The sequence below is a fragment of the Scyliorhinus canicula genome, chromosome 17 (genome assembly GCF_902713615.1).
Source record: "Scyliorhinus canicula chromosome 17, sScyCan1.1, whole genome shotgun sequence".
NCBI lineage: Eukaryota > Metazoa > Chordata > Chondrichthyes > Carcharhiniformes > Scyliorhinidae > Scyliorhinus > Scyliorhinus canicula.
In genome coordinates, this window is record NC_052162.1 from 90,096,739 (window position 1) to 90,124,515 (window position 27,777).

At 48.2% G+C, this 27,777-nt stretch overlaps 1 protein-coding gene across 1 annotated transcript in view; it reads right to left on the reverse strand.

Moving 5' to 3' along the window:
- The window catches only part of LOC119951977 (sodium- and chloride-dependent neutral and basic amino acid transporter B(0+)-like), a 206,467-nt gene that overhangs the window by 2,176 nt on the left and 176,514 nt on the right, over positions 1-27,777 (reverse strand). The window contains exons 11-13 of the mRNA XM_038775413.1: positions 14,779-14,878; positions 7,060-7,169; positions 5,843-6,013 (exon numbers count right to left, since the gene is read on the reverse strand). Of these exons, the coding sequence (XP_038631341.1) occupies positions 5,843-6,013; positions 7,060-7,169; positions 14,779-14,878 (381 nt within the window). The remainder of the gene's footprint in view (positions 1-5,842; positions 6,014-7,059; positions 7,170-14,778; positions 14,879-27,777) is intronic.

Genomic DNA, 27,777 nt, shown 5'->3' on the forward strand with positions numbered 1-27,777 from the left:
TCCGCATGAACTCTAGTATTGACCCACTTAGGGCAAACTTTATTTTCTCCAGTCTGAGAAACCAAGCCATGTCACTAAGCCAGATCTCTGAATTCGGGGGCTTTGAGTCCCACCATGCTATAAATATCCATCTCCGGGCTACCAAGGAAGCAAAGGCGAAGACATCAGCTTCTCTCACCCTCAGGACCCCCGGATCTTCCGATACTCCGAAAATCGCTACCTCTGGACTCGGCACAACCCTTGTTTTTAACACCATGGACAAGACATCTGTAAAACCCTGCCAGAATTCCCTAAGCTTCGGACATGCCCAAAACATATGGACATGGTTTTCTGGCCCTCCTGCACATTTCTCACACCTGTCCTCTATCCCAAAAACCTGCTCATCCAGGCCACCGTCATGTGTGCCTGGCGAACGACCATAAACTGAATCAGGCTGAGCCTGGCACATGATGAGGACGTGTTGACTCTGCTCAATGCATCCGCGCAAATACTTGCCTCTATCTCTCCCCAGCTTATCTTCCCATTTGCGTTTTAGCTCCTCTATCTGTGTTGCCTCTGACTCCGAGTTCTTTACAAATATCCCAAACCTTCCCCTCTCCCACCCGTTCTGGAAACTACCTTGTCTTATATCCCCCATGGTGGTAGGAGCGGAAAGGTCAAAACCTGCCTTTGCAAAAAAAATCCCGTGCCTTCAGATATTTGAATCCATTTCCTGCTGGCAGTTCAAATTTCTCCTCTAAATCCTTCAATCAAGGGAAGCTCCCGTCTATAAATAGATCCCCATCCTCTCAGTCCCTGCTCTCTGCCATCTCCGAAATCTCCCATCTGTCCTTCCTGGTATAAACCGATGGTTATTGCCGATTGGAGCCCAGACCGATGCTCCCTCCACTCTCATATGCTTCCTCCACTGACTCCAGGCTTTCGGGGCTGCCACTACAAGCGGGCTTGTGGAGTACTGGGCCGGCGAGAACAGCAGAGGTGCTGTTACCAATGCCCCCAAACTTGAGTCCTTGCATGATGCCGCCTCTACTCGCTCCCAAACCGACCCCCACCCCTCCCCACTGGATACTTCCTAATGATGGCTATATTTGCCGCTCAGCAATAGTTGCTAAAGTATCAGCGCCAACCCACCCTCACCTCGGCCTGCTCCAGCAGCACTTTCTTCACTCGTGAGGTTTTACCCGCCCACACAAAACCCAAAATCATCTTGTTTACTCGTTTAAAAAAGGCCCCTGGGATAAAGATGGGGAGGCACTGAAAAACCTTTTCTGCATCCATCGTGACCACTATTTCCACCTCCCTCCCCTCTGCGGGCATCATGATCACGTTTAAGAGCCTTCTAACGTTGGCTGTTTGCTGCCTGCCCTTAACAAGCCCCGTCTGGTCCTCCCCTATCACCTTTGGGACACACTCTTCTATCCTTGAGGCCAAGGTTTTAGCCAGCAGTTTGGCATCGTTCAATAAGGAAATTGGATAAATGACCCTCATAGCTCAGGATCCTCCCGCTTCAGGATCAGTGATGGAGGCCTGTGACATTGTCAGGGGAAGAGCCCACCCCTCCCTTGCCTCATTAAATGCCCTCACCTGCAGAGGGCCCAGCATCTCAGAGAACCTGCAGATATCTGAATCCATCTCCTGCTGGCAGTTCAAATTTCTCCTCTAAATCCTTCAAATATTCCACTGGGTAGCCATCCGGACCCAGGGCCTTACCCGACTGCATGGCCTCTAGCCCCTCTGCTATTTTTTCAATCCTGATCGGGGCTCCCTGCCCATCCACCAACCCTTCCTCCATCCTCGGAAACTCCAGTCTTTCCTGTAACTCTTCCACCCCACCTGGGGGTTCCAACTCATATAGCGGCTGTAAAACCCCTTAAATGCCCGTTCACCCCTGCTGGGTCCAAGAGCGTGTTCCCAGCTCAGTTCTTCACTTTACCTATCTCCCTGGTTGCCTCCCTTTTCCTTAGCTTAGCTGGTGTGCATTCTGCTGGCCTTCTCTCTATACTCATATATCGCCCCACTTGCCTTCCTCATCTGCTCCACCACCTTCCCCGTAGACAACAGACCAAACTCCATCTGTAGCTCAGGCCACTCCAAAACAGAAAACTCCTTCGCACTAGGCCAATCAAACCTTCATGGGTCTACCCCACCCATCTGCTCCGTGAACCCATTTAGCTCCTTCGCCATTGCTGGATTGGTCTAACTTTGGATCAATAACCGTATTAAAGTCCCCCCCTGCCCCATGATTAGCTTGTGTGAATCCAGGTCCGGGATCTTCCCTAACACCCGTCTTATAAACTCCGCATCAGCCCAGTTGGGTGCGTAGACATTCAAAAGTACCACGGGTGCTCCCTCCAGCTTCCCGCTGACCATGATATACCTTCCCCCATAGCCGCAACTATTTTCCCCGCCCAAAATGACACCCGTTTATTAATCAGGATCACAACACCCCTAGTCTTAGAGTCTAACCCCGAGTGAAATACCTGCCCGACTCTCCCATTCCTCAATCTGGTCTGATCTGTAGCATAGCCATGTCCGTCTTCAATCCCCTCAAATACATGGACACGCAAGCCCTCTTAACCGGCCCATTCAGCCCTCTAACGTTCTACGAGATCAGACTGACCGGATGGCATCTCGCCCCCCCCCACCTTACCGAGCAACCATCACCCGTCTTTGGCCAATTTCTAGCTTGCACCCTGTGTCTCTGTAGGCCTGCCCTTCGGCACCCTCTGTCGTGACCTCCCATTTGTCTCCCAGCAACAATCCCTCCCCTGTCAGCAGAGCAATTCCCTCCCCCCCCATTAACAGCACAGCAATTCCAACCGCATTTAGCAAACTTATCATCTGCTCACCCCCCACTGCGCTTCTGTGAGCTGGCCCGCCCAGCTAACCTGGTAGCTCCCCACTATGGCGCCAAACATCCTTCACAATATTGTTCCTCCTCTAGGACATACATATTCAAAAAGCACAGTTCCAACAAACACAAAGAAAAGACAAAGAAGATCCATCTACCCTTCCCCCACCAGCACCAGGTAACTTACTAAACTGAGCAACAGCCCAAGAATCAATATAAAAAACATTTTACATACAGTTCAAAAGTGAAAATAACTTTAGCAAAATCGATACAGCATTACCCGTCCCAAGTGTTCAGTGTCCTCAGTCACTTGCCAGCCCTTTACTTTTAATAAAGTCCATAGCCTCGTCCGGCGACTCAAAATAGAGTTCCTGATCTTCAAAAGTGACGCACAAACGAGCTGGATGTTGCAGCCAAAACTTCACATTCTTCTGAAAAGGGCAGATTTTACTCGGTTGAATCCCGCTCTTCTTTTGGCCAGACCCGCACCCAGGTCCTGGTAGATGCGCAGCATGCTGTTCTCCCACTTGCAGCTCCGTGTCTGCTTGTCTCACCGCAAAATCTGTTCCTTATCCAGGAACCGGTGCATTCGCACCACTATCACCCTCGGCGGCTCGTTCACACGCGGTCTCCTTGCAAGCGTTCTGTGTGCTCTATCCACTTCCAAGGGTCAAGCAAATGCCCCATCACCCATTAACTTCTCAAGCATATTCACCACATAGGCCACATAGGCATCTGCTCCCTCGCAGTCCTCAGGGAGGCCGACGATCCTCAAGTTCTGTGCACGGGACCTATTCTGAATGTCCTCCATCTTCTCTTGCAACCTTTTCTGCTGATCCCTCATCAGTCCCACCTGTAACTCTGGCACAGTTAGGTGTTCCTCGTGGTCGACCGCCTTCTCCTCAACTTTCTTTGTCGCCCGACAGTGGGCGTCCAATTCTGCTCCACCCGGTTTTTCAATGCTTTTATCGGGTCTAGACCTTCCTCCTTCTGCTTGGCGAAACCCTCCTGAATAAATTTCACCAGCTGCTCCGTTGACCATTGGGTCACTGAGCCAGTACCCTGCACCTCTGCCATATTTTTCTGTGCTGTGGATTTTACACGTGCCTTCTCTACTCGATTTTCTTTCTTATACGGCCACTTCTGGTCCACGTCTCCATATATTGGTGTGGGATTCCTCATCACTGTCCCATCCACTCCCGATTTTTCAAATAAAATTCGAAAAAAGTCGGGGGAAAAGGTCTAAAAAGTCTGTCACGAGCAGGAGCTACCAAATGTGCGACCATGGCCACCACCAGAAGTCGAAAATTTACATTTACCGAATTTATTTGCTTAAGATGGATGATGCAAGGATAGGGTATTGTAGATGGTTTCCTCCCACAAGTCCCGAAAGATGTGCTCTTAGGTGAATTCGGCATTCTGAATTCTCCCTCAATGTACCCGAACAGGCGCCAGAGTGTGGCAACTAGGGTTTTTCACAGTAACTTCATTGCAGTGTTAATGTAAGCCGACTTGTGGCACTAATAAAGATTATCATTATTACAACAACTAGATTTTCTGGTAAGGAAGTCCTGAACAAGTGGGCTTATCTAAAAAATTGAGCGCGGCCATTCAGGAATGATATCAAGGAGTATCTTTTCACACTAAAGGTAGTTGACATTTTTAAATGGTGTCCTGATCTCTTCCTGCATTGACGTAGGAGCTCCTCATTGCAGGAAATGAAGGTAAGTGCGGCCTTGGCAGGCCTTGCCCTCTGAAGCTCGAAGAAAATAACAGAGTCCTGTTCAACAGCGGGTCGCTCCCAGCGCTTAATGGGACTCTTTTTGTTAAATCACGCGTGAAATCTCTTACTGAAAAGATTTATTTTTAAGTTTTGTAATTCCAGAGCATAATGAAGGCAAGGAAGCGCTTCAGAGAAAAGCTACATACTTGTAATAATGTTGAGTCTGTCAGAGGTACATGCGCTACTGACTGCCCTCTTCATTTGTTTACCTATGTCACAATCAATTAGGGTGCCATTTTGATTTTGCTAAGAACTATAAATATTAAACTATTAATAATAAAAATTAATTTCAGAATATAGGAATTTAAAATAGGGACTGGACCATATTTGTTTGCTGTGTCTAATAATGTCCTGTCCTCTAACCTTTTATCATCTGAGGACACCTCTTGATTTTAACGCCCTAGATGCAACACTATGAGATCAACTAACACATTTAAATGCTTACTGAATTTGAATTTACTGAATCTGAACTATGTTTAATGAACTGAAAGACTTGGTGGCAACATGCTGCATCCATGCAACTAACAGCCATTACTCGATGGTAGTGCTACCAGCTCAGAGCCTGAGGTCAGGAGTTCAAGTCTCAGTCTACAGACTTTAGTATATATCTAGCTTGCATTTCAGTACAATTCCAAAGTTTGATGTGGCAGAACACTGAGCATCCGTGTCCCCAAGTACATGGATGTAATAGATTTCATGGAATCGTCCTTCTGGTGCCCTGGCCAATGTCACTAAAAATATTATTAGTTAATTTATTCCATTGCTGTTTGTGGGACCTCGCTGTATGTAAATCGGCTACCAGATTTCTCTTACATTCTTCAATGTGACTTCATTAGCTGGAGGAAATGCTTTGGAACATTATGAAGTTCTGAGAGACACTATAAAAATGAAAGAGTGCCCCAGTCAGCTTGCACACTGCTTGGGATTGGTAATGATGTTATTCCTGACAAGTACAAGGATAAAATCAGGTAGATTTTTAATACAGTAACTATTGCTTGTGGGCCTACAATGACATTGTCCAAAATTGGTGCTCAATTTTAAATGCCATTAACTAAAAGCACAAGGATGGTTGGTTGTGTGTATGTGAATGAATGAGTGGGAGAATATTAGAAGATGCTCTTCACAAATTGCTACAAAGGCACAATATTTGTCAGGATGATTTTCATGTATGCCACACTGACTTTGGCATCTCAAAAGTGTTTACATACCTGCCACAAGTTGGAACCATTAGCCTGGTAAATTCTGATGATGGCAATAATAGGGATCCACATAATACAGAAGATTATCATACACCAGCCAAGTCCTACTGCCCAGCCAGGATACTGAATAGGTCCATATGTTGGAGCACTGAATGCTGTCAAGGACCAGATTAAGATTGCCTGAATGAAATTATTGCATAAAATGAAATCAGAATCAGAATGAGACACTATCTGCAGCTTGATTATTTTCAGTTTAAATCACTATTTAAAAGATATAGGCCATGATTCTCCATACCCCACGGGATGATCGGGTAACCTGATAAGGCAGAGAATCCCGCATTGGGGCAAAAACTGGATTGGCGCTGGGCTGCAGACCCGTCCCCACTCTCTGTTCCCACTCCTCTGGCGATCGCGGGATTCCTGCCACACGTCAGCAGGAACATGCAAAACTGCACAGTTTATAATGAGCATTCATGTTATGATTGACAGTTGCTGACCACTTCAAATTACAACGTGCTTCCCACGGTTAGAAAAGAGGCAGTGAAACCATTTAGCATTGATGAAGTGGTCAGCAGCTGTCAATCACAACAAGGATGTTTATAAACATTTAGTTAGAATAATGGCGGGGACTTCAGATGCATTCAAGCATGATGGTAAAGATAAATAAACAAACCTTCTGGTACCTGCGTTTAAACCATTCAGTTGCCAATCAAAGGCTAATAAAAGATATTGCACTGTGAAATTGAATGAAAGCCATTTTCAAGGATCTCTGGGGATTTTAAGCCTTTTGAAGTGTTCTGGATGTTCTAATAAGGCTTCAAAAAGCAGCAGTTTTAAAATCTTGATCTGAGTGAGATGTTGTGAGGAAAGGGAAAGTCTTCTTGGCTTGAAACTTCAATGAACTGCCTGATCTGCTCTGTACCTGTGAGGCAGAGCAGTTCAGAGTGAGAAAGCCCCTTCAGAGTTTAACAGATGAGACCAGAGGGAAGAATATGAGCAGAAGGCTGGCTGAGTCTACCATTCCGATAGTGATTTTCAGGTTGTGCAGGGCTGGAAGGGGCCCAGGGTCTACCCCTTAAGTATGCCTAGCCCCCCCATCAACCAGTCTCCATCTTGGGGAATCTCCTTCTGCAGCCTGACAGCAGGAAAGAGTACATGATCAGTGGGCTAAACCCTTTGACACTCCTTGAACAGAACAGAGAATCTTGCCCGTTATATCACCTTACCAGCAGTAACGTTGGGGAGACAAAAGCCCAACACCCTCTCCACCACAGCCAGAAGAGCCAACTCCTTTCCCCAATCATCATCTCAATGTCCTGGATGAATCTGTTTACCCCTGTGAACAACAAGAAAGCAGAGAGACACAATCGTTTGGTTTGTTCCGTCTTCAGGGCAATTTGTTTACTGTAGAATATATGAGTCTATGAATTAGGAGTAGAAATAGGCTATTCCGCCCCTTGACCCTGCTCTGCCCTTCACGAAGATTATGGTGATCGGACTTTGGCCTCAACTCCATATTGCTCACTGGGCTAAATCTCTGGCTTTTAAAGCAGACCAAGCAGGCCAGCAGCACGGTTAGATTCCTGTACCAGCCTCTCCGGACAGGTGCCGGAATGTGGCGACTAGGGGCTTTTCACAGTAGCTTCACTGAAGCCTACTCGTGACAATAAGCAATTTTCATTTCATTTCATTTTATTTCCTGCCTGTCACCAATGTCCTTTGATTCCCTTGCTACTCAACGGTCTGCTTCAAACATAATCTGGTGGGATCCTTCTTCCACGCAGCCGGCTGCTGGGGTTTCCCATTGTGGACACCTACACACCATCGGGACATCTGCGGGTATGAGTGCACTGCCACCCAACACTTTCTGATGAAGAAAGTTGCAAAGACTAATGACCCTCAGAGAAAATAATTTCTCCTCACCCCAGTCTTGCATGTAGACATCTTGGGCAGGGTTCTCCATTTCAGAAACAAGTGTTGAAGCCGGGACTTAATCGGTAAACTTCTACGATAGCAAAATTGGCACCGCTCCTGGACCAAATCATCTGCTGTTAATGGGCTAGCACCGAAGCCACATGGAACAAGGTTGATTCCAATGAAAAATAGTGTCAGATTCGTCGGGGTCAAGATTGACACTCATTAGGCTGACAAGATGCAGCTGCATATATGCAGTCCAATTCACCCCCCTCCCTCACATACACACACAGACACAAACACATTTTCATCACAGCCAACAAGATGTCAACATGGTGAGCGGCACCCCATTTTGCAGATTTGGAGATGGAAACCCTGTTATACACCATGGGGGAGAGGCAGGCTCCCCTGAACCCTGGGGTGGGAAGGAGGTTGCCACCCATCACGCACAGCTGGCCAGAACACAGGTGGCAAAGGTCGTGAGCACTGTAGGCACCACTGCCAGGACCGGACACCCCAACCTGCGATCCAATCATGCGACATATCTTGTGTCTTGCAGGATCTCGTGATGAGGCGGGCCCTTCCCCCGCTCCCGAGCCCAACTATACCCCAAACCCAAGTGAACAGCAACGAGGAAGAGGGGCTTGGACAGTGACAGGAGCCCTCGACCCGCAGTCCGAAACATCCCAAAGCACCAGCCCGGGGATGACCGTGACTTCTAGACACAGATGTCACCCACATTCTTCACCATCCCAGAGACACTCACCTTGGTTGGGCACTTTAGCGAAGAGGTTCCTTGGACACTATCTGGTGCACATCACACAAGTGCTACAGTACATCAGGTGGAGGTAGGAGCCAACGAGTGGGTGGACGGTTTAGGGCAGCCTGACCCGAGGGACTAGCTGCCATCCAGATGGGTTTCGGGCTTGAAAGGGCAGTTCCATCGATAGTGGAAAGGTGGGACACTCTCTTAGCAGTGGAAGGCCCCTACAGAGCGGTCCACGTACCTGAACCACATCTTCAGATGCCGAAGTACCACGCGATCACATCCCTGGTCGCGGCATGGGTGTCGTTGTAGCGGGCCTCCGTGTCGATCTGTGGCCTCCGGATAGGTGTCATCAGCCAGACCGCAGTGGATAACCCCTGCTGTCCAGAAGCCATCTCCTCACCCGGGGGTAGGAATTGAAGAGGTCAGGAAACATCGAGTGTGTCGTGCATGCTGCCCGGGTATCTCATGGTCAGACACCAGTTGCATGTTTATTGAGTGGAATCCCTTTCGGTTTGTGAAGATCGGCCCGACATGGGCCGGTGCTCGTAGGACGACATGCATCCGATTGATCACCCACCTGTACGGATGGCGCCGAACCCCACTTCCTGGGCATCCTGGTGGGCTCGGGCCACGTTGAATTTGATGTATTGTGTCGAATAAGCACATTGGGCCTCCGTGACAGTGTGAATGAACCTGTGCCCCGAGGTCTGTGAGATCCCCAATCGATGCTGGAAGGATCCCGAAAGGTTTAGGGTGACTGTCACCTTGACGGCCTCCGGGAGCGGGTATCGTTCCCCCATACCCCCCTGGTGCCAGATGCGCCATGATATGGCAGGTATGTTGCACTGTCCCCCTGCTCAGCTGCAGTCTTCGAAGGCATGCGCAGTTCGACAGGTCCTTGAATGACAGGTTCTGCCGGTATACACTAGGCCTGTTGTGGTGTCTCCTTCCCACCTCCTCCTTGTCCTTTTGGGCGGCTGGCTCCCCATCCTCACAACCAGGTGCCTCTTTTTCCTCTGGTGCAGGCTCGGCAGGTTCCCCCAGGGCTGCTCCAGCTCGTACAGCCTCAGTGCATTCCCCAGGGCTGTGGTAACTAATGTGAAGGCCACCATTCCTGGTTGAATTGCAAAGTCCATTTTCTGCAGGGGTTGCAAGTCAGACATGTTAGCAAGGTTCCCAACCACGTTCCACAGGCTACAAGGTGGCCCGGTGTGCACTGTAGACCCTGCCCTCATATGACCACACAGCCCCCCTCCCCACCACCCCCTCCTTCCCCATCTCCACACCGACACCCAGCCATTTCCCTGGCAGTCTGTGCTCCGCACCTGGTCCTGGTGGTGGCTGGCAGTGGGGGTCTGTCGCCTGGCTCCACCCATACCAGTGGTACGCTCCACGGCCCCGTCTAGCGCTCTGAAACCAAACAGTAAATTACTCTAAATGTGTACCTCGCCGAGAAAATCACTTTTTTTCCAAAATGCATGTTTGGCAAAAAATAGTCAATTTTGATGCAAGCCGCTCTGAAATCAAACAGCAAACGATTCAAAATGCTTAACTCACCGAGAAAATCACTTTTTTTCCAAATTGAATGGCAAAAAATAGTACATTTTGATGCAAGTCAGTCTGGAACTAAACGGCAAACGACTCAAAATGCTCAAGTCGCCCTGTGGCTCACCCTCTGGTACCCTCGGGGGAACAGGACATTCCTCCAGGCCTTCATCGCATCTAGGAGCTTCCTCACGTCTGTGGGGCCTCTTAAGTCAACCAATAAATGTTGCATAGCATTTCCAGTCCTGCTGGGTCGAGTGCCGGGAAGCTTGTGCAGTTCCAGCTTGCTACCACACTTGGAAATCATTCCTGGAATCACACCCTCTATCAGTGTGCCCTATTACTTTGTCTTGCATCTTTTAAAGGGACAAGGACCTGTTATAACCCAACCAGAGGCCACGGGGTCTGCAACATCAGAGTCCCTGTGTCCCACCTGAATATGATCCCCCTAGTCGAGGAGGCAAGATGGCACAGTGGTTAGTACTGCTGCCTCACAGCTCCAGGGACCTGGATTTAATTCTGGCCTCGGTGACTGTGTGGAATTTATACTGTCTCCTCGTGTCTGTGTGGGTTTTATCCACGTGCTCCTGTTTCCTCCCATTGTCTAAAGGTTAGGTTGATTGGCCAAGCTAAATTGACCCTAAGTGTCCAAAACATTCTGTGGGGTTACTGCTTTACGGATGGAGGTGTTGACCTTGGGTAGGGTGTTCTTTCCAAGGGCTTGTGCAGACACGATGGGCTGAATGGCCTCCGTCCACACTGTAGAAACTCTATGATTTGATGAATAACCATAAATACCCCGGCCCAGGCCGGGCGGGGGAGACCCTTCCGATAGTAGGAGTTGTATTATAGTAGGTAGAATAATAGAGCTTTCTTATAGTCATCGCTCACCTGGAACTTTACACTGCTGGCGAGGGTAAAGTGGAGCTGCAGGAAACGCCATTTCCTCCAGATCTGGCTCACCTCGACAAGGCCTCAGGAAGTCTTCATCCAGGCTGCAGGGACGCGCCCGATCGGAAGGTTAGTAGCGTTTGACGCGGAGACAGGTGACAAGACCCAATATATTGACCGTATGCGCTACTTTATTCAATTCAACAACATTAATGGCACGAAAGACACATGATGACCCTCCTCATGATCTGTGGGGCAGACACCAATAGCATCATCAAGAGTTTTCCACCTTTCCCTGACACCCAATAGTTTGCAGAGTTGGTTTCCTTGGTAATCAACCATTTCATTCCAAAACAGCTGCTGCTTGTCTGGCGTTTTTGTTTTCACATGGCCACCCAAAACCAGGGAGTGTCCTTGGCCGACTTCTTGACCCATTGACAAATACTTGCTGAATTTTATGAATTCGACCCAACTTTGTCTGAGTCACTCAGAGACCTGTTGACCTGTTACATCTCTGATGCTGCGATCCAAGAACGTTTATCGTGGGAAACGCATCACTATTTACAGAATGGGTGACCAATGTGAGTTTGTCCTGGGAAGGCGCAGATGCGCCTCTTCCAGGAGCTTCACGGCATGGTCGTTCTCAGCCTAGGGCACCCAGCTGTGTGCAGAACAACCCTCCCTGTGCTGTAGCTCTGTACTCCCGCCATTGAGGGTGCACTCCACGATCAGCGTCAGCGTTTCCTGAGCGAGTGACGCCGGCACTTCCCAACGCCAGAGACACCGGCCTGCAGGATGTACGCCCCAATGCCCTGAGAAAGTAATGGGACAGGCTCCCAGCGGGGAAGCCCACCTGCCTGCTGCTACACCCCCAATGACTGTCCCCAGGGATCGGACTATTTTGTGGAGGACCAAGAGGAGGGTGACCACCACCTCTATTGTACCTCAGCCATGGGTAGTGCCCATTCAGGTGATGTCCGTATCAAAGGTTTCTCCATCCAGATGAAGCTCAATACCGGGGCTGTGGTGTCCGGAATCAGTAGCTGCATGTACAACCATACCCGACTCCCGTTGCCCAACAGCACGCCGATGCCTGCCTCTTCAGAGGAGGTGATAGAAACTTTGCATTGATTCCTTGCCAGTTATTCTGGCCCAGGTAACGGCATGGACACAGACAGACCCACTATTGGCCAGGGTCAGCCACATAGTACTGTACGGGGCCTGACATCACGCTCTCCTGGAAGAATTACACACATTCACCACGAAGATGGCTGAACTGATTGTGGCAGAGGCATCCTACTGTGGTGATCGTGCCCGATCGAGGCCAGGGGGCAATCCTACAAGACCTCCACAGCGGACACATGGGGCTCTCGAAGATGAACATATTGTGATGTATGGTGGCCCAGGATAGACACGGACATTGAAATATTGGCGAAACAATGTACACAGTGCCAAGACCACCAGAAGTCCCCCCCTGCAGTTCCACTCCACCTGTGGGAGTGGCTGGGCCGACTGTGGTCCCGGCTCCACGTGGATTTCACGGGACCGTTTCAAGGAGCAATGTATTTACTTATCATGGACTCCCATTTGAAGTGGATTGATGTCCACTGCATGTACACAACGTCATGAGCCACTACTGAGAAGCTCCGACAAACATTCAGTATACATGGGCTTCCCGAGGTGTTAGTGTCATACAATAGCATAGCTTTCACAAGTGCAGAATTTGCCTATTTTCTAAAGCTAAATGGGGGCCGCCATGTACGGACTGCACCTTACCATCCGTCATCTAATGGATTGGCCGAATGGTTGGTACACACATTTAAGTTTGGCCTGTGAAAACAGACTGCTGTTTCCCTGGAGACCTGTCTGGCTCATTTCCCTTTCTATTACCGACCACGCCACACGTCACTACCGGTATGGCACCTTCGGAGTTGATATTTGGTCGCCGGCTGCGAATGTGGTTGAGCCTCAACCTATCAAGTTTTGGAGAAAGGTCCACGACCAGCAGGAACGCTCTGAAGCACGACAACCCAGATCCATTAAGGAATTTTCCATGGGCAAAGCGGTCTATGTCCGGAATATTGACGACGGGACATTGTGGATTCTGGGGACAGCGATTTTTTTTTTTTTTTAATTTCTTTTTTCATAAATTTAGAGTACCCAATTCATTTTTTACAATTAAGGGGCAATTTAGCGTGACCAATCCACCTAGCTTGCACATGTTTTTGGGTTGTGGGGGCGAAACCCATGCAAACACGGGGAGAATGTGCAAACTTCACATGGATAGTGACCCAGAGCCGGGATAGAACCTGGGACCTCGCCGCCGTGAGGCAGCAGTGCTTCTCACTGTGCCACCTTGCTGCCCCTCTGGGGACAGTGATAAAGCGATTGGGGCAGGTATCATGATAATGCGCTATAAGAAATGTTTTGTCTTATCTTATGGCTTCAGTGATGTCATTGCGTGGGTGAAGCTGGTCTGTGGTTCTGAGTGTTGGTTTTACTTTCGCTTTGGTTTGGGGCTTGTTTGTGGCTCTGAGTTTTTGCTTTTGTTTTCACATTTGGCTGCTGTACTCAGAAAGAGAAGTATCTTGGCCTCTCTCTCTATCTTCATTTTAAAAGCTATTTCCAGATTACTTGATAACTTTGAAGTGATAACTGTTTTCTGGACGGAATTCAAACTTGCTGTTTTGGAAAGGAAACACAGCACCTAGGGATTGGGTGCTGTGTGCTGGGCCACACTTTCAAAAAGGGGGTACTGGTTTAGGCGATCTTGTTATTAAATTGGAACAGTTAAAAGGGGAATTCATTCAGGGTTATGCATAGAATACTGTAGCTGTGTGGGGTATTTATGTTGCTAGTTGATAAAAATACTTACTGTGTGTTAATAGAAATGTTAACTAAATTTGTCGAATAAAGCTTGTTTTTGATTAAAAGTGCTTGAGGCCTCTGTTGATTAACACCTGAAAGGCAGGCCCTTGTGCTCCTCATAACCAAAATCGATAAACAGTTGTAAGTCAGGTGAACTTCATGATATACTTGGAGTTTTCTAAACCCTGGCCCATAACATCAGTCTCATATTCGATATAAGTACAGGGAAGAGAATCAAATAGGTATATGGACCGCCTCCACAGCCGAGCCCTACAGGTGCTTGCAGGAAAATCAAAGCCCCCACAGCCAGTGGTTCCCTTTCCTCTGGAGAAGCCTCTTTTGATACGCAGTGCGGAGGATGAGCCTCCCGATTTGGAAATGCGGGAGGTTGACACATCCGACCGCGATTCGGACCTGGAGACTTTGTCAACAGCAGTTGAAACGGATCCAATGACGTCTGCCGGGCCAAGCATGATGGAACCACCCAGGTGTTCGGCCTGCAAAAGTCACTCCGTCTCATTACACCCCTCCGAGCCCAAAGCCGGGAACTTTAGAGGGACAGTCTCGAGAAAGGCAAGCGAAGGATCCTAACCCACCTGTCATCGAGATGGAAGACGTATTGGACTTGGGAGGGGGGCGGGGGGAGGAGGAGTATTAGAACCCGACCAGAGGCCACGGGGTCTGCAACATCAGAGTCCCTGCGGCTTCATCTGAATATGATCTCCCTGGATCAGGTGGCGGAGCTACACCCTGGAGCCAAGGGCCCCATAGGACTTAAATACCTCGGCCCAAGTGTGGGCTGGGCGTGGCAGACCCTTTGGGGAGTAGTTGTGTTATAATAGGTAAAATAAACTTTGAGTTTTCTTCCATGTGGTCGGTCACCTGGAACTTTCCAGAACCCAATAAAATTTTGTTGAACTATTTAATTTAGTTTCACTGCTTTCCCTATGATACTTACCATAGACCCAGCTGAGAACAATGAGTTCCACGACAGCAGCTACAAGAATTCCCCAGCCGGCTGTGAAATGGTCCATTAAATTGATCCAGTAAATCCCAGCCTGAAAAGAAGAGAAATATTAGAAAGTAGTCTGTAGGAGAAAACAACAAAACACTTCAAAATAAGATTTCTCTGGACAATAAAAAGCTACACTTTTCTCAACCAATAACCAGCCAGCCCAATAACATTTTGCTTTTGAGACATTGGGTAGAATTTTCACTTGCATAAGGGGGAGAGACATGCAAATTCCTACTACTGGTTGGCATGTTGATCCTGTGCCATTTTCATTCAGGCAGGATTGGGAGTTGGTGAGAGCTCACTGCCTGTGAGGAGAAAGTAACCTATTAGACCAACGAAAGGGCCTACTAAGGCATCGCTCTGGAACTTTATATTTGTCGCGTGGGTCACCCATTGAGACTGAAATATGACTAGAAAATGGAGATGGCACTCCATTCTGCTCTGAGACAACCCCACTGGCTCACCACTGCCATAGGGTCTCAGCCGCAGCTGCTGGCTGTCCAGTTGCCTCTCCAGAATGACAGCCTGGCTGCTATGGTCTCTTTGAATTAAAAAATGTTTGAAACGTCTTCACAGGGCACACCCATGTTGAAGGACACTCTATTATCTACATCGGTCACACTTACCACCAAACTTCCAGTGCTATTGGATATCTTATTGACCAGCCTCAGAAATCTGCCTGCCATCCTAATTCGATGACGAGCACACACACCATTAATTAGCCCGCTGATTAAAAGTAGCTGGGGGTGTCAGATGATGAAGCAATGCAAAGGCAGCTTGGCAGTAAAAATTCAGCCAATTCTGTTAGTCCCATTACTGTCCATGTCTCCTAGTTCCAAAGAAGTGTTTTATTGCCCACCTCAGATATAGAATGTAAACATAACGTTTTGATTTGCCTGCTTTAATATCTACAACCATGTCCATCACCAAATGTGATTATTTGCATCAGCTCCGAGACGAGGTCCATCATTCCAGGGGGCGTGATTCCAGGGGCCAGAATTCATTCTCAGTGTAATAGCGAGTGGGAAATGCTGGGATTTTCCTGATAGCTGACCCGGAAAGGCTGGGTTAATTAGGACACTTAATGGAGCTTCATGGGCTTCACGTCGCAAATGACTATTAAACTGGATGATTTGCTGGGACTGCTCGGCAGCACCCCACAAATAAGGGGGAGCAGCACTTCAACTAATCCCGCAGAGCAAACTCCAGACAGCACTCAGCCATGCCACTGCACCGACCAACTTATGATTTGAAGGTGCTGATCTGGCTAGACTAATGGACGTGGTGGGGTCAAAACAGTACAACCTGTCCCCCTGAGGGGTCGGAGGATCAGCCACAGTGCAGCCTGTGACGCCTGGGAGGCTATGGCAGCAGCCTTCAGCTTGGGGTGTCAATGGGAGAACCGCTACCCAGTGACTTAAGAAGCTCAATGACCTTCCCCAGACCGCATGGGTAAATTGGAATGGCCCCCAGCACCAGTCCCACCTGCTACCCCTCGGCTTCTCCCCAATGGCCCTGTGCCTGCCATATGCAGCACAATATTGCCACATGCCCCAGCACACCCGGGCAACCACCAGCACACTCCAGACTTGGTGCCCACACCTGTTTGTTGCCATGCCCCACCCTCCCGCGATACTTGAAGCGTGAGATTCACAATGTCCACTCTGTGGGAGAAGATAACGGAGGTATGTGTTGGGGTGCCTTCCTCAGGGTCCTCAACCCCCATGAGCAACAGATCCTGGACATTGTGGTGGTGGCCGAGCATAGATGGGTCACCGACGTCGGTATTGGCCTGCACCGCAGAGGTGAGGATCCACCCACTCCATTCTTGTGACCTGCCACACGTGAGCTGTTCATGCGAGAATGATGATCGCTCCCCCCCCCACTGACCACATGACAATCCTCCTGCAAGATCACAACCCGGCGGATTGGCCCACTCCCCTGCTTCCCAAGAGAATACGTTGGAGGCGAGCTCGGAGGGTGCCACCATCATCGTGTCATGGCTGTCATCCCCACCCTCCACCAGCACAGAGACTTTGGTGGTTGACATTAATGAACAGCCTTTTGGAGTACGATCCGGTGAGCACCTCACAGCTGAAGATGCACATCAGGTGGAAGCAGGAATGTCCAAGGGAGTGTAGCCACCTGGGGTGGCCACTGCCCAACACAAAATGGAAGATTACAAAGAATGCAGGGAAAATGGACATGTTGCAAAAGCAAGCAACTTGCAAAAGCAATTGTGTATTCTGACTGCTGCAGAAACCAGACAGCACTGTGAAAGAAAACAAGTTAGCATACTAATGAGGCGATACCCAGTGATTCCCAGGTACAATGGAAACAAGTTAACTCAAATCGCTACAGTGAATAGAAGGCCAGACTTCTTGGCGCCAAGAGAAGTCCAAAACAATAAGCCCCACGAACCGCCCAGTGATCGAGGGACTGCCCCGTTATTGGGGAAATTCAAATCAATCGATTGGGAAGAGACCCAATCGATTGCGAGTGTATAGAGGGTCCGCCCAGGTGGGCGCGAGACCCTGGGAGAGGTATAAGACAGAGACCCTGACCTCAGCTCGCTCTCTTAGCCAGCCTCTCCTTGACCAGCTCTCTCATCTGGCCCTCTCAACAAGAACACCTTTGTAGCAGCTCTCGAACTTGACCATGGAGAGGCCTGGCCAACAGCAGCCACCATCAAGTACGTGTCATACAACGCACGCTACGAGAGTAGACACCCCTGACCCCTTTAGTCCACACCGTGCCTGCGGATCGGATCCAGGACAAAGCAAGAGGCCATTGTTCCCTGATCCGGCAGTTCCCTTATTCCAGATAAGTATTGGCCTGTTAGTGGTAGGATTAGCCGAGTCTTGTAGTTTTATATGCATAATTAGTAGATAACTGTATTATTTTATTTATTTATTTTTTTTTTCTTCTTTTTTTTTTAAATTTAGTGTACCCAATTAATTTTTTTCCAATTAAGGGGCAATTTATCGTGTTCAAATCCACCTATCCTGCACATCTTTGGGTTGTGGGGGCGAAACCCATGCAAACATGGGGAGAATGTGCAAACTCCACACGAACAGTGACCCAGAGCCGGGATCGAACCTAGGACCTCGGCGCCGTGAGGCAGCGGGGCTAACCCACTGCGCCACCGTGCTGCCCTATGTAGATAACTGTATTATAATAAACGTGTCTTGTTTGAACGCACTAACTGGTGTATGGAGTTATTGATCTGAACTTGAACTTGAAACTTGTGGCGGTATCTTAACGATACCTGGCAACTCTAGAGCAAAGGAACGAAACAGAGCCAAACTGAGTGTAAAGCACACTGACCCAGAACGAGCAACATTTGGTGGCAGACTCCGACGGGACTCGACTAGAAGTGGCCCCTCCACTCCAAGAGAACCCAGAAATTTGAATCTGAAATCCAATTGGTAAAAGGAAAAACCACAAGTATTCAAGTAGTTCAAATCAATCCTCATAATTCGGAAGTGTGTTTTTGCATGCGTAACTAACAGGGTTATAAGGTAAAACCGAGAGATTTTTGTGGCGACAAACTGTCGGGAGTTTATAATTCGGAAAATAGCGAAAGCCGTACCCGTATTTTATAGCACTGCCTTATTATCCCTCGTTCCAAATTTAAAAGAGCATAAGGTAGAAGAAATGACCATGCAGGCAATGGAACGCCTCATGCACCCAGAGTAGTCCGTGGTCGCAGCGACCAACAGCAGCAGAGTAGGTCAGTGTCCCGTTTGGGAGCTGGAACTCAGGAAGTACCTCAAAGGGAAGGGATGGCCCCTTTGGAGTGAGTTTTGTTTGAATGAGACAGGTCCCGGGAGTATAGGGCATACTTGGTGGGAGAACCTGTCTGAAATTCATAAGAAAAGTTTAAGTAAAGCACGTAAGCCGATGGCAATTGTGTCCTGCTTGGCACAATTGCGAGGCACAGAGGAGGTCGTCAGGACGCCCCGAGGAGAGTTAGAGGAGAGGAATAGAATGAGCAAAGTGGATGTCAGGGACATCGAGAGAGAGAATTCAGAATTAAGGGAAAGGTTGGCAGATAAGGATAGAGAGGTGGATGATGCCAAGAGGGCACACCAGTCTTATCTAGCCCATCTGAGCAGCTCCCAGGTACAATACGAAAAAGCCTATCAGGATGTGCAGCGTGCAGTCTTGATAACAGAAGAATCAGAGAAACAGATAGAGACACTGAAAAAGCAGTGTAGCGACCTAAAGGCAGCTTTAAGGGCACTCCATGCTGCCACCACTGAGCAAAGGCAAAGCACAGTGGACCATGCAAAATGTAGGAAGCAGATTGCGGAGCTGCAATCTCTGCTTTCTGTGCAGAATGGCTTCCAAGAAACCTTTGGAACGCAATTAGAGGAAGAGGATGCCCCAGATTGGCAGGAGTTAAGTGAGACAGCGCAGCGCTATGTTCAGGGAACATGTGCGCTAGCAGCGCAGCAGAAAAGGAAAGCGCCCGAACCCCCCACAGATCAGATAGCAGCCGTACCAATGAACCCAGTCACCAGCCAACGAAAAGCAACCGCAGACGGCGCAACCGAGATCACCTACACCACCCCCTTAACCATGACTCAACTAAGGGACGCGTGTGAGAAAATCACCCCGTTTCTCCCCACTTCAGACCTCCACCAATTCTTTGCAAAAGTTAAGCAACAAGCGACCATGTACGGCCTTGATGCACGAGAGCAGGTTAAGCTCACAGTTTTGAGTTTAGACTCATCGGCAGTAGCAGCCCTCCCCGACCCACAGAACATTGGAGGAGGCACCCTCGAAGAAATGCATACAGCTATTTTGGATGCGATAGGGTACAACAGAGGAGACCCAGTTGAAGGCCTAAACAGATGTAGGCAGAAAAAGACCGAGCAACCCACAGCATTTGCTGGAAGGCTGTGGATTCACTTCACTGCAGTTTTCGGTGAATTAGACCGCTCACATTTGACCCAGGATAACATGGTTAAATGGACCCGCACTATCATTTCCCACGCCACAGATGCAGGACAGAAAACCTGCACCAATTACAACCCCTTAGAAGAGGCCCATAATGAAAAATGGGTATTGAAAAGATTGTCCCGCGCTTGGGAGAAATCTGTGCACAACAAGACAGCATTTAAGAAGCCCGAGGATGCGCAAACTGAGGTAGATATCCAAACAGTAAGAACGCACCAAAACCCCGCATGGGTAAATGAGGGACAGAACAGCCCCCCACAGAAGTCACAGGAATGTTTTAACTGCGGACAGTTAGGGTATTTTGCTAGGGAATGCAACGCCCCACAGAAATCTCAGAGAGGCCAGCAGACAGGCACTCTGAACAGGAACAGAGCGAAGCCTATTCACAGTATAGGGACGCACTCAGGACAGACCAATGTGGACGGAACGGACTGACGGTGTTCAGGCTTCCCCACTTGGGTCTGTGACACCCTCTGGGACCGATCCGGACGACCGGTAGTCACAGCGAAAATTCGGGGGAAGCCCATAGAATTACTGTGGGACACAGGAGGGTCCCGCACGACCATTAACTCCTCCACTACACCACAGACAAACACGTGGCCCACTACAGCCACAATAACACTCAGCGGATTTACAGGACACTCGCAGCAAGGAACCATTACAGCCCCTGTACCAATTCAGCTAGGGAATATCTCCACCAGACACCCCGTTGTTTTAGTTAATCTGCCCCACACAGCAGAACTCATACTGGGCATTGATTTTATGAATGCCCACAGCCTGTCGTTCGACCCAGTCAATCAGTGTGTCTGGCGAATGGCAAAATCAGACAGAGCACCCGCAACGCTCACAGTAGGTGAATACGAACATAGGATTAGCGCAGTAGGAGACTATTGTTTTGACCCGACCACGCTTAGCACGGACAAACAGGTTAGGGCAGTTTTGAACAAACACAGGACAGCATTTTCCAGTCACCGGCATGCCTGCGGCAGAATGACTGGACAATTCAGATTACAAGACCTGACCTGAGACCACAAAGACAGTATAGATTTCCGCTAGAAGCGGAGGGAGAAATTGGAAAGGTTATAGAGAGCTTATTAGAGCAGGGCGTACTACGGACAGTAGCCTCGACTAATAATGCCCCTATTTGGCCAGAGGAAGCCCGACGGATCATGGCGTCTGACCATTGATTATCGGGAACTCAACAAAGTTACCCCAGCAGTAGCCCCCACGGTAGCAACAGTCCCGAGACCATGCTCAAGCAGGGACTCCACTCCAAGTATTTCACGGTATTGGACATTAGCAACGGCTTTTGTCAATCCCATTGGCAAAGGCGTGCCAGTACAAATTTGCCTTCACTTTTAAAGGTCAGCAGCACACGTGGACATGCCTCCAACAAGGATTCCACAATTCCCCCTCCATTTTCCACCGACAGCTGGCAAATGGACTAGCAAAATTTTCCCGACTCGAATGTCTGGTACAGTATGTGGACGACATATTACTGCAGACACCAAGGCAGAGCACATCACGCTTCTGTCTGAACTCCTACAACTCTTACAGTCAATCGGATGTAAAGTTAACCCCTGAAAAGCCCAACTATTGGAGAATAAAGTGATGTATTTGGGTACAATCATCACGCACGGCAAACGCGAGATTGAGTTCAAAAGAATTGACTCGATCGTCAAATTGCCCCTTCCCCAAAAATGTTTCAGCCCTCCGGTCGTTTTTAGGACTGGTTGGGTATTGTCGGAACCATATCGATGGTTTTGCGACCAAGGCAGCCCCACTTTCAGACCTCCTTAAGAAAGGAGTCCCTTGGGAATGGCTTCCGCAGCATACAGAGGCTGTGGAAGATTTAAAGAAAGCCCTTAGTGCAGCACCTGCACTACAAGTTCCAGACCCGCTCTCCCCCTATGCAATTGAGGTAGCAAGCACAGATCTGACCCTCTCGGCCGTGCTCCTTCGAGAACGGCACGAGCAGCTACGACCAGTGGCTTATGCCTCCAGACTGTTAGACCCAGTGGAGCAAGGATTTTCAGCCTGCGAAAGGCACCTACTCGCTGTATTCTGGGCAGTACAATACTTTTCTTACATTGCCGGACTCGACCCCATCACCATTTTGACCGAACACACCCCCACACAGCTTCTATTAGACGGACGACTGAAGGACAGTTCAGTTAGCCAGATTAGAGCAGCTAGGTGGACACTTCTTTTACAAGGACGGGACATCACAATGAAACGGACTAAGACACACACCTTTTTAGCAGACCACCTCTAATACCCAGGACAACCCCATGATTGCGAAATAGTAGCCCCCCTCCACAACACAGGACCCTTCATTGCAAAGACGCCCCCCAGGAAGATAGGAAGTTCAACTCAAAGCCCCCAGCACACAGACACGTGTGCCTCCTTGAAGATTTATGTGGATGGTTCATTCACTGTTTTAAATGGTGAGCGCATTACAGGATGCGGCATGTATGTAGAGAATGCGCAGGGACGCGCATTAGAAGAGATATCGCAAAAGGTAGCCGGTCACTTAGGCGCGCGGCCATAGCATACATAGTGGACCACCCAGATTAGATCCCCAGCCCAGCAGATATATACTCGGATAGTTTATATGTCTGTAACAGCCTAACAGATTTTCTACGCCTGTGGAGGACAAGAGGTTTTGTCTCCGCGGACGGAAAGCCCCTTCCATCAGCCCCATTGCTCCGCCATATCCTAGAACAGGCAAAGGATAGGACTTATGGCATAATTAAAGTTAGAAGTCACCATCGGTCATCCCCCCGGAAATGTGAAAGCCGACGCACTGGCAAAAGCAGGTTCCAGGCACGGACATTTTTGGACACCCCCAGCTAGCGCACCAGCTAGCGCCCCTGGTGAGTTCAGTTCAGGTCTCACAGACAGACATTGAGGACCTAGTACAGGCACAAAGACAAGACATCAATCTCAGGGAGATTAGTAGAGGAAGTTTTTGCCCCGGTACGACAAGTTTAAACACTCTGACCACACACGAGGGTGTGGTTATCAAAGATAAATTGTATGTGGTTGCTGAGAAAGCCAGGAATCAAATGATTGCCTTATTCCATGACAGTCATGGACATCAAGGGATAGACCCCACCACAGCCCACCTGAGACAGCTCTGTTGGTGGCCAGATTTGAGAGAGGATGTAACGCACTACATCGAAAATTGTTTGATTTGTGCTCAGAATAACCCGGAGAGGTATTGAAAGAAGGCACAGCTCAGTCACACTCGCCCCGTTAATAGCCCCCTGGACAAACCTCCAGATCGACTTTATAGGTCCATTGACCCCTTGCAGGAATGGCTATGAATACGTACTGGTGGTCATTGATATGTTCACGAAATGGGTAGAGGCATTCCCATCTTGAACAAACACAGCAAAAACGATCGCAAAGATCCTGACCCACCACATTAGAACATAAGAACATAAGAACTAGGAGCAGGAGTAGGCCATCTTCCCCTCGAGCCTGCTCTGCCATTCAATTAGATCATGGCTGATCTTTTGTGGACTCAGCTCCACTTTCCGGCCCGAACACCATAACCCTTAATCCCTTTATTCTTCAAAAAACTATCTATCTTTACCTTAAAAACATTTAATGAAGGAGCCTCAACTGCTTCACTGGGCAAGGAATTCCATAGATTCACAACCCTTTGGGTGAAGAAGTTCCTCCTAAACTCAGTCCTAAATCTACTTCCCCTTATTTTGAGGCTATGTCCCCTAGTTCTGCTGTCACCCGCCAGTGGAAACAACCTGCCCGCATCTATCCTATCTATTCCCTTCATAATTTTAAATGTTTCTATAAGATCCCCCCTCAGCCTTCTAAATTCCAACGAGTACAGTCCCAGTCTACTCAACCTCTCCTCATAATCCAACCCCTTCAGCTCTGGGATTAACCTAGTGAATCTCCTCTGCACACCCTCCAGCGCCAGTACGTCCTTTCTCAAGTAAGGAGACCAAAACTGAACACAATACTCCAGGTGTGGCCGCACTAACACCTTATACAATTGCAACATAACCTCCCTAGTCTTAAACTCCATCCCTGTAGCAATGAAGGACAAAATTCTATTTGCCTTCTTAATCACCTGTTGCACTTGTAAACCAACCTTCTGTGACTCAGGCACTAGCACACCCAAGTCTCTCTGAACAGCGACATGCTTTAATATTTTATCGTTTAAATAATAATCCCGTTTGCTGTTATTCCTACCAAAATGGATAACCTCACATTTGTCTACATTGTATTCCATCTGCCAGACCCTAGCCCATTCACTTAACCTATCCAAATCCCTCTGCAGACTTCCAGTATCCTCTGCACTTTTCGCTTTACCACTTATCTTACTGTCATCTGCAAACTTGGACACATTGCCCTTGGCCCCCAACTCCAAATCATCTATGTAAATTGTGAACAATTGTGGGCCCAACACGGATCCCTGAGGGACACCACTAGCTACTGATTGCCAACCAGAGAAACACCCATTTATCCCAACTCTTTGCTTTCTATTAATTAACCAATCCTCTATCCATGCTACTACTTTACCCTTAATGCCATGCATCTTTATCTTATGCAGCAACCTTTTGTGTGGCACCTTGTCAAAGGCTTTCTGCAAATCCAGATATACCACTTCCATCGGCTCCCCGTTATCTACTGCACTGGTAATGTTCTCAAAAAATTCCACTAAATTAGTTAGGCATGACCTGCCCTTTACGAACCCATGCTGCGTCTGCCCAATGGGACAATTTCTATCCAGATGCCTCGCAATTTCTTCCTTGATGATAGATTCCAGCATCTTCCCTACTACCGAAGTTAAGCTCACTGGCCTATAATTTCCTGCTTTCTGCCTACCTCCTTTTTTAAACAGTGGCGTCACGTTTGCTAATTTCCAATCCACCGGGACCACCCAGAGTCTAGTGAATTTCGGTAAATTATCACTAGTGCATCTGCAATTTCCCTAGCCATCTCTTTTAGCACTCTGGGATGCATTCCATCAAGGCCAGGAGACTTGTCTACCTTTAGCCCCATTAGCTTGCCCATCACTCCCTCCTTAGTGATAACAATCCTCTCAAGGTCCTCACCTGTCATAGCCTCATTTCTATCAGTCGCTGGCATGTTATTTGTGTCTTCCACTGTGAAGACCGACCCAAAAAACCTGTTCAGTTCCTCAGCCATTTCCTCATTTCCCATTATTAAAACTCCCTTCTCATCCTCTAAAGGACCAATATTTACCTTAGCCACTCTTTTTTGTCTTATATATTTGTAAAAACTTTTACTGTCTGTTTTTATATTCTGAGCAAGTTTACTCTCATACTCTATCTTACTCTTCTTTATAGCTTTTTTAGTAGCTTTCTGTTGCCCCCTAAAGATTTCCCAGTCCTCTAATCTCCCAGCAATCTTTGCCACTTTATATGCTTTTTTCTTCAATTTGATACTCTCCCTTATTTCCTTAGATATCCACGGTCGATTTTGCCTCTTTCTTCCGTCCTTCCTTTTTGTTGGTATAAACCTTTGCTGAGCACTGTGAAAAATCGCTTGGAATGTTCTCCACTGTTCCTCAACTGTTCCACCATAAAGTCTTAGCTCCCAGTCTACCTTAGCTAGTTCTTCTCTCATCCCCTTGTAATCTCCTTTCTTTAAACACAAAACACTAGTATTTGATTTTACTTTCTCACCCTCCATCTATGTTTTAAATTCCACCATATTGTGATCGCTCCTTCCGAGAGGATCCCTAACTATGAGATCATGAATCAATCCTGTCTCATTACACAGGACAAGATCTAGGACCGCTTGTTCCCTCGTAGGTTCCATTACATACTGTTCTAGGAAACTATCGCGGATACATTCTATAAACTCCTCCTCAAGGTTGCCTTGACCGACCTGGTTAAACCAATCGACATGTAGATTAAAATCCCCCATGATAACTGCTGTACCATTTTTACATGCATCAGTTATTTCTTTGTTTATTGCCTGCCCCACCATATCATTACTATTTGGTGGCCGATAGACTACTCCTATCAGTGACTTTTTCGCCTTACTATTCCTGATTTCCACCCAAATGGATTCAACCTTATCCTCCATAGCACCGATGTCATCCCTTACTATTGCCCGGATGTCATCCTTAAATAACAGAGCCTCCCTTACCATCCACTCTGTCCTTCCGAATAGTTTGATACCCTCGGATATTTAACTCCCAGTCGTGACCATCCTTTAACCATGTTTCAGTAATGGCCACTAAATCATAGTCATTTACGATGATTTGTGCCATCAACTCATTTACTTTATTCCGAATACTACGAGCATTCAGGTAAAGTACACTTATGTTGGTTTTTTTTATCTCTGTTTTGAATCTTAACAACTCCAGTTTTATTCCTTTTGTTATTACTGGGCCTATTCACTGAGCTCCCCTCAGTCACTGTACCTTGTACTGTCGCCCTTTTAGATTTTTGACTATGTCTTCTCTGCCTTGCACTTTTCCCCTTACTTCCTTTTGCTTCTGTCCCTGTTTTACTACCTTCCAACTTCCTGCATCGGTTCCCATCCCCCTGCCACATTAGTTTAAACCCTCCCCAACAGCTCTAGAAAACACCCCCCTAGGACATCGGTTCCAGTCCTGCCCAGGTGCAAACCGTCCGGTTTGTACTGGTCCCACCTCCCCCAGAACCGGTCCCAATGCCCCAGGAATTTGAATCCCTCCCTCTTGCACCATCTCTCGAGCCACGCATTCATCCTATCTATCCTGACATTCCTACTCTGACTAGCTCGTGGCACTGGTAGCAATCCTGAGATTACTACCTTTGAGGTCCTACTTTTTAGTTTAACTCCTGAATTCCGCTTGTAGGACCTCATCCCGTTTTTTACCTATATCGTAGGTGCCTATGTGCACCACGACAGCTGGCTGTTCACCCTCCCCCCCCAGAATGTCCTGCAGCCGCTCCGAGACATCCTTGACCCTTGCACCAGGGAGGCAACATACCATCCTGGAGTCTCGATTGCGTCCACAGAACCGCCTGTCTATTCCCCTTACGATCGAGTCCCCTATCACTATAGCCCTGCCATTTTTCTTCCTGCCCTGCTGTGCAGCAGAGCCAGCCACGGTGCCATGAACCTGGCTGCTGCTGCCTTCCCCTGGTGAGCCATCTCCCTCAACAGTATCCAAAGCGGTATATCTGTTTTGCAGGGAGATGACCGCAGGGGACACCTGCACTGCCTTCCTTCTTTGTTTTGGTCACCCATTTTCTACCTCTCTCAGTAACCTTCACCTGCGGTGTGACCAACTCGCTAAACGTGCTATCCACGACCTCCTCAGCATCGCGGATGCTCCAAAGTGAGTCCATCCGCAGCTCCAGAGCCGTTAGGCGGTCTAACAAGAGCTGCAACTGAACACACTTCTTGCACGTGAAGGAGCCAGGGACAGTGGACGTGTCCCTGAGCTCCCACATTGCACACGAGGAGCATGACACGGGTCTGGGATCTCCTGCCATGTCTTAAACCCTTGGTAAACTTAAACAACTAGAATTTCAAAATAAAAATAAATAAATTAGACAATGAAAAGAAAAAGAGAGACTACTTACCAGTCACTTACCAGGGTTAAAAAGCACCTCCTCACACTCTGCACCGAATTACCTCACTGCACCAAATTACCAAGTTTCAATCCCCACTCTGGATGAGTCTCACTCCGGATGTGTCTCCTGGAAAAGTGCTAGCTTACTGTGTGCGCTGTCTGTCTGTCTTTTATACAGAACTCAGCTAACCGATGACTCAAAAAATACCTTAACTTCAAAGAGAAGAATACAATGTGCCCCTAAACAGGCTTCACATCTTTACTAGATGGGGACTCCCCAGAAGTATTGAGTCGGACCAGGGATCTCATTTTACAGGACGGGTCATGAAGAACGTCCTGACCATATTCAGGATTAAACAAAATTTCCACATTGCGTATCACCCCCAGTCAAGCGGAATAGTGGA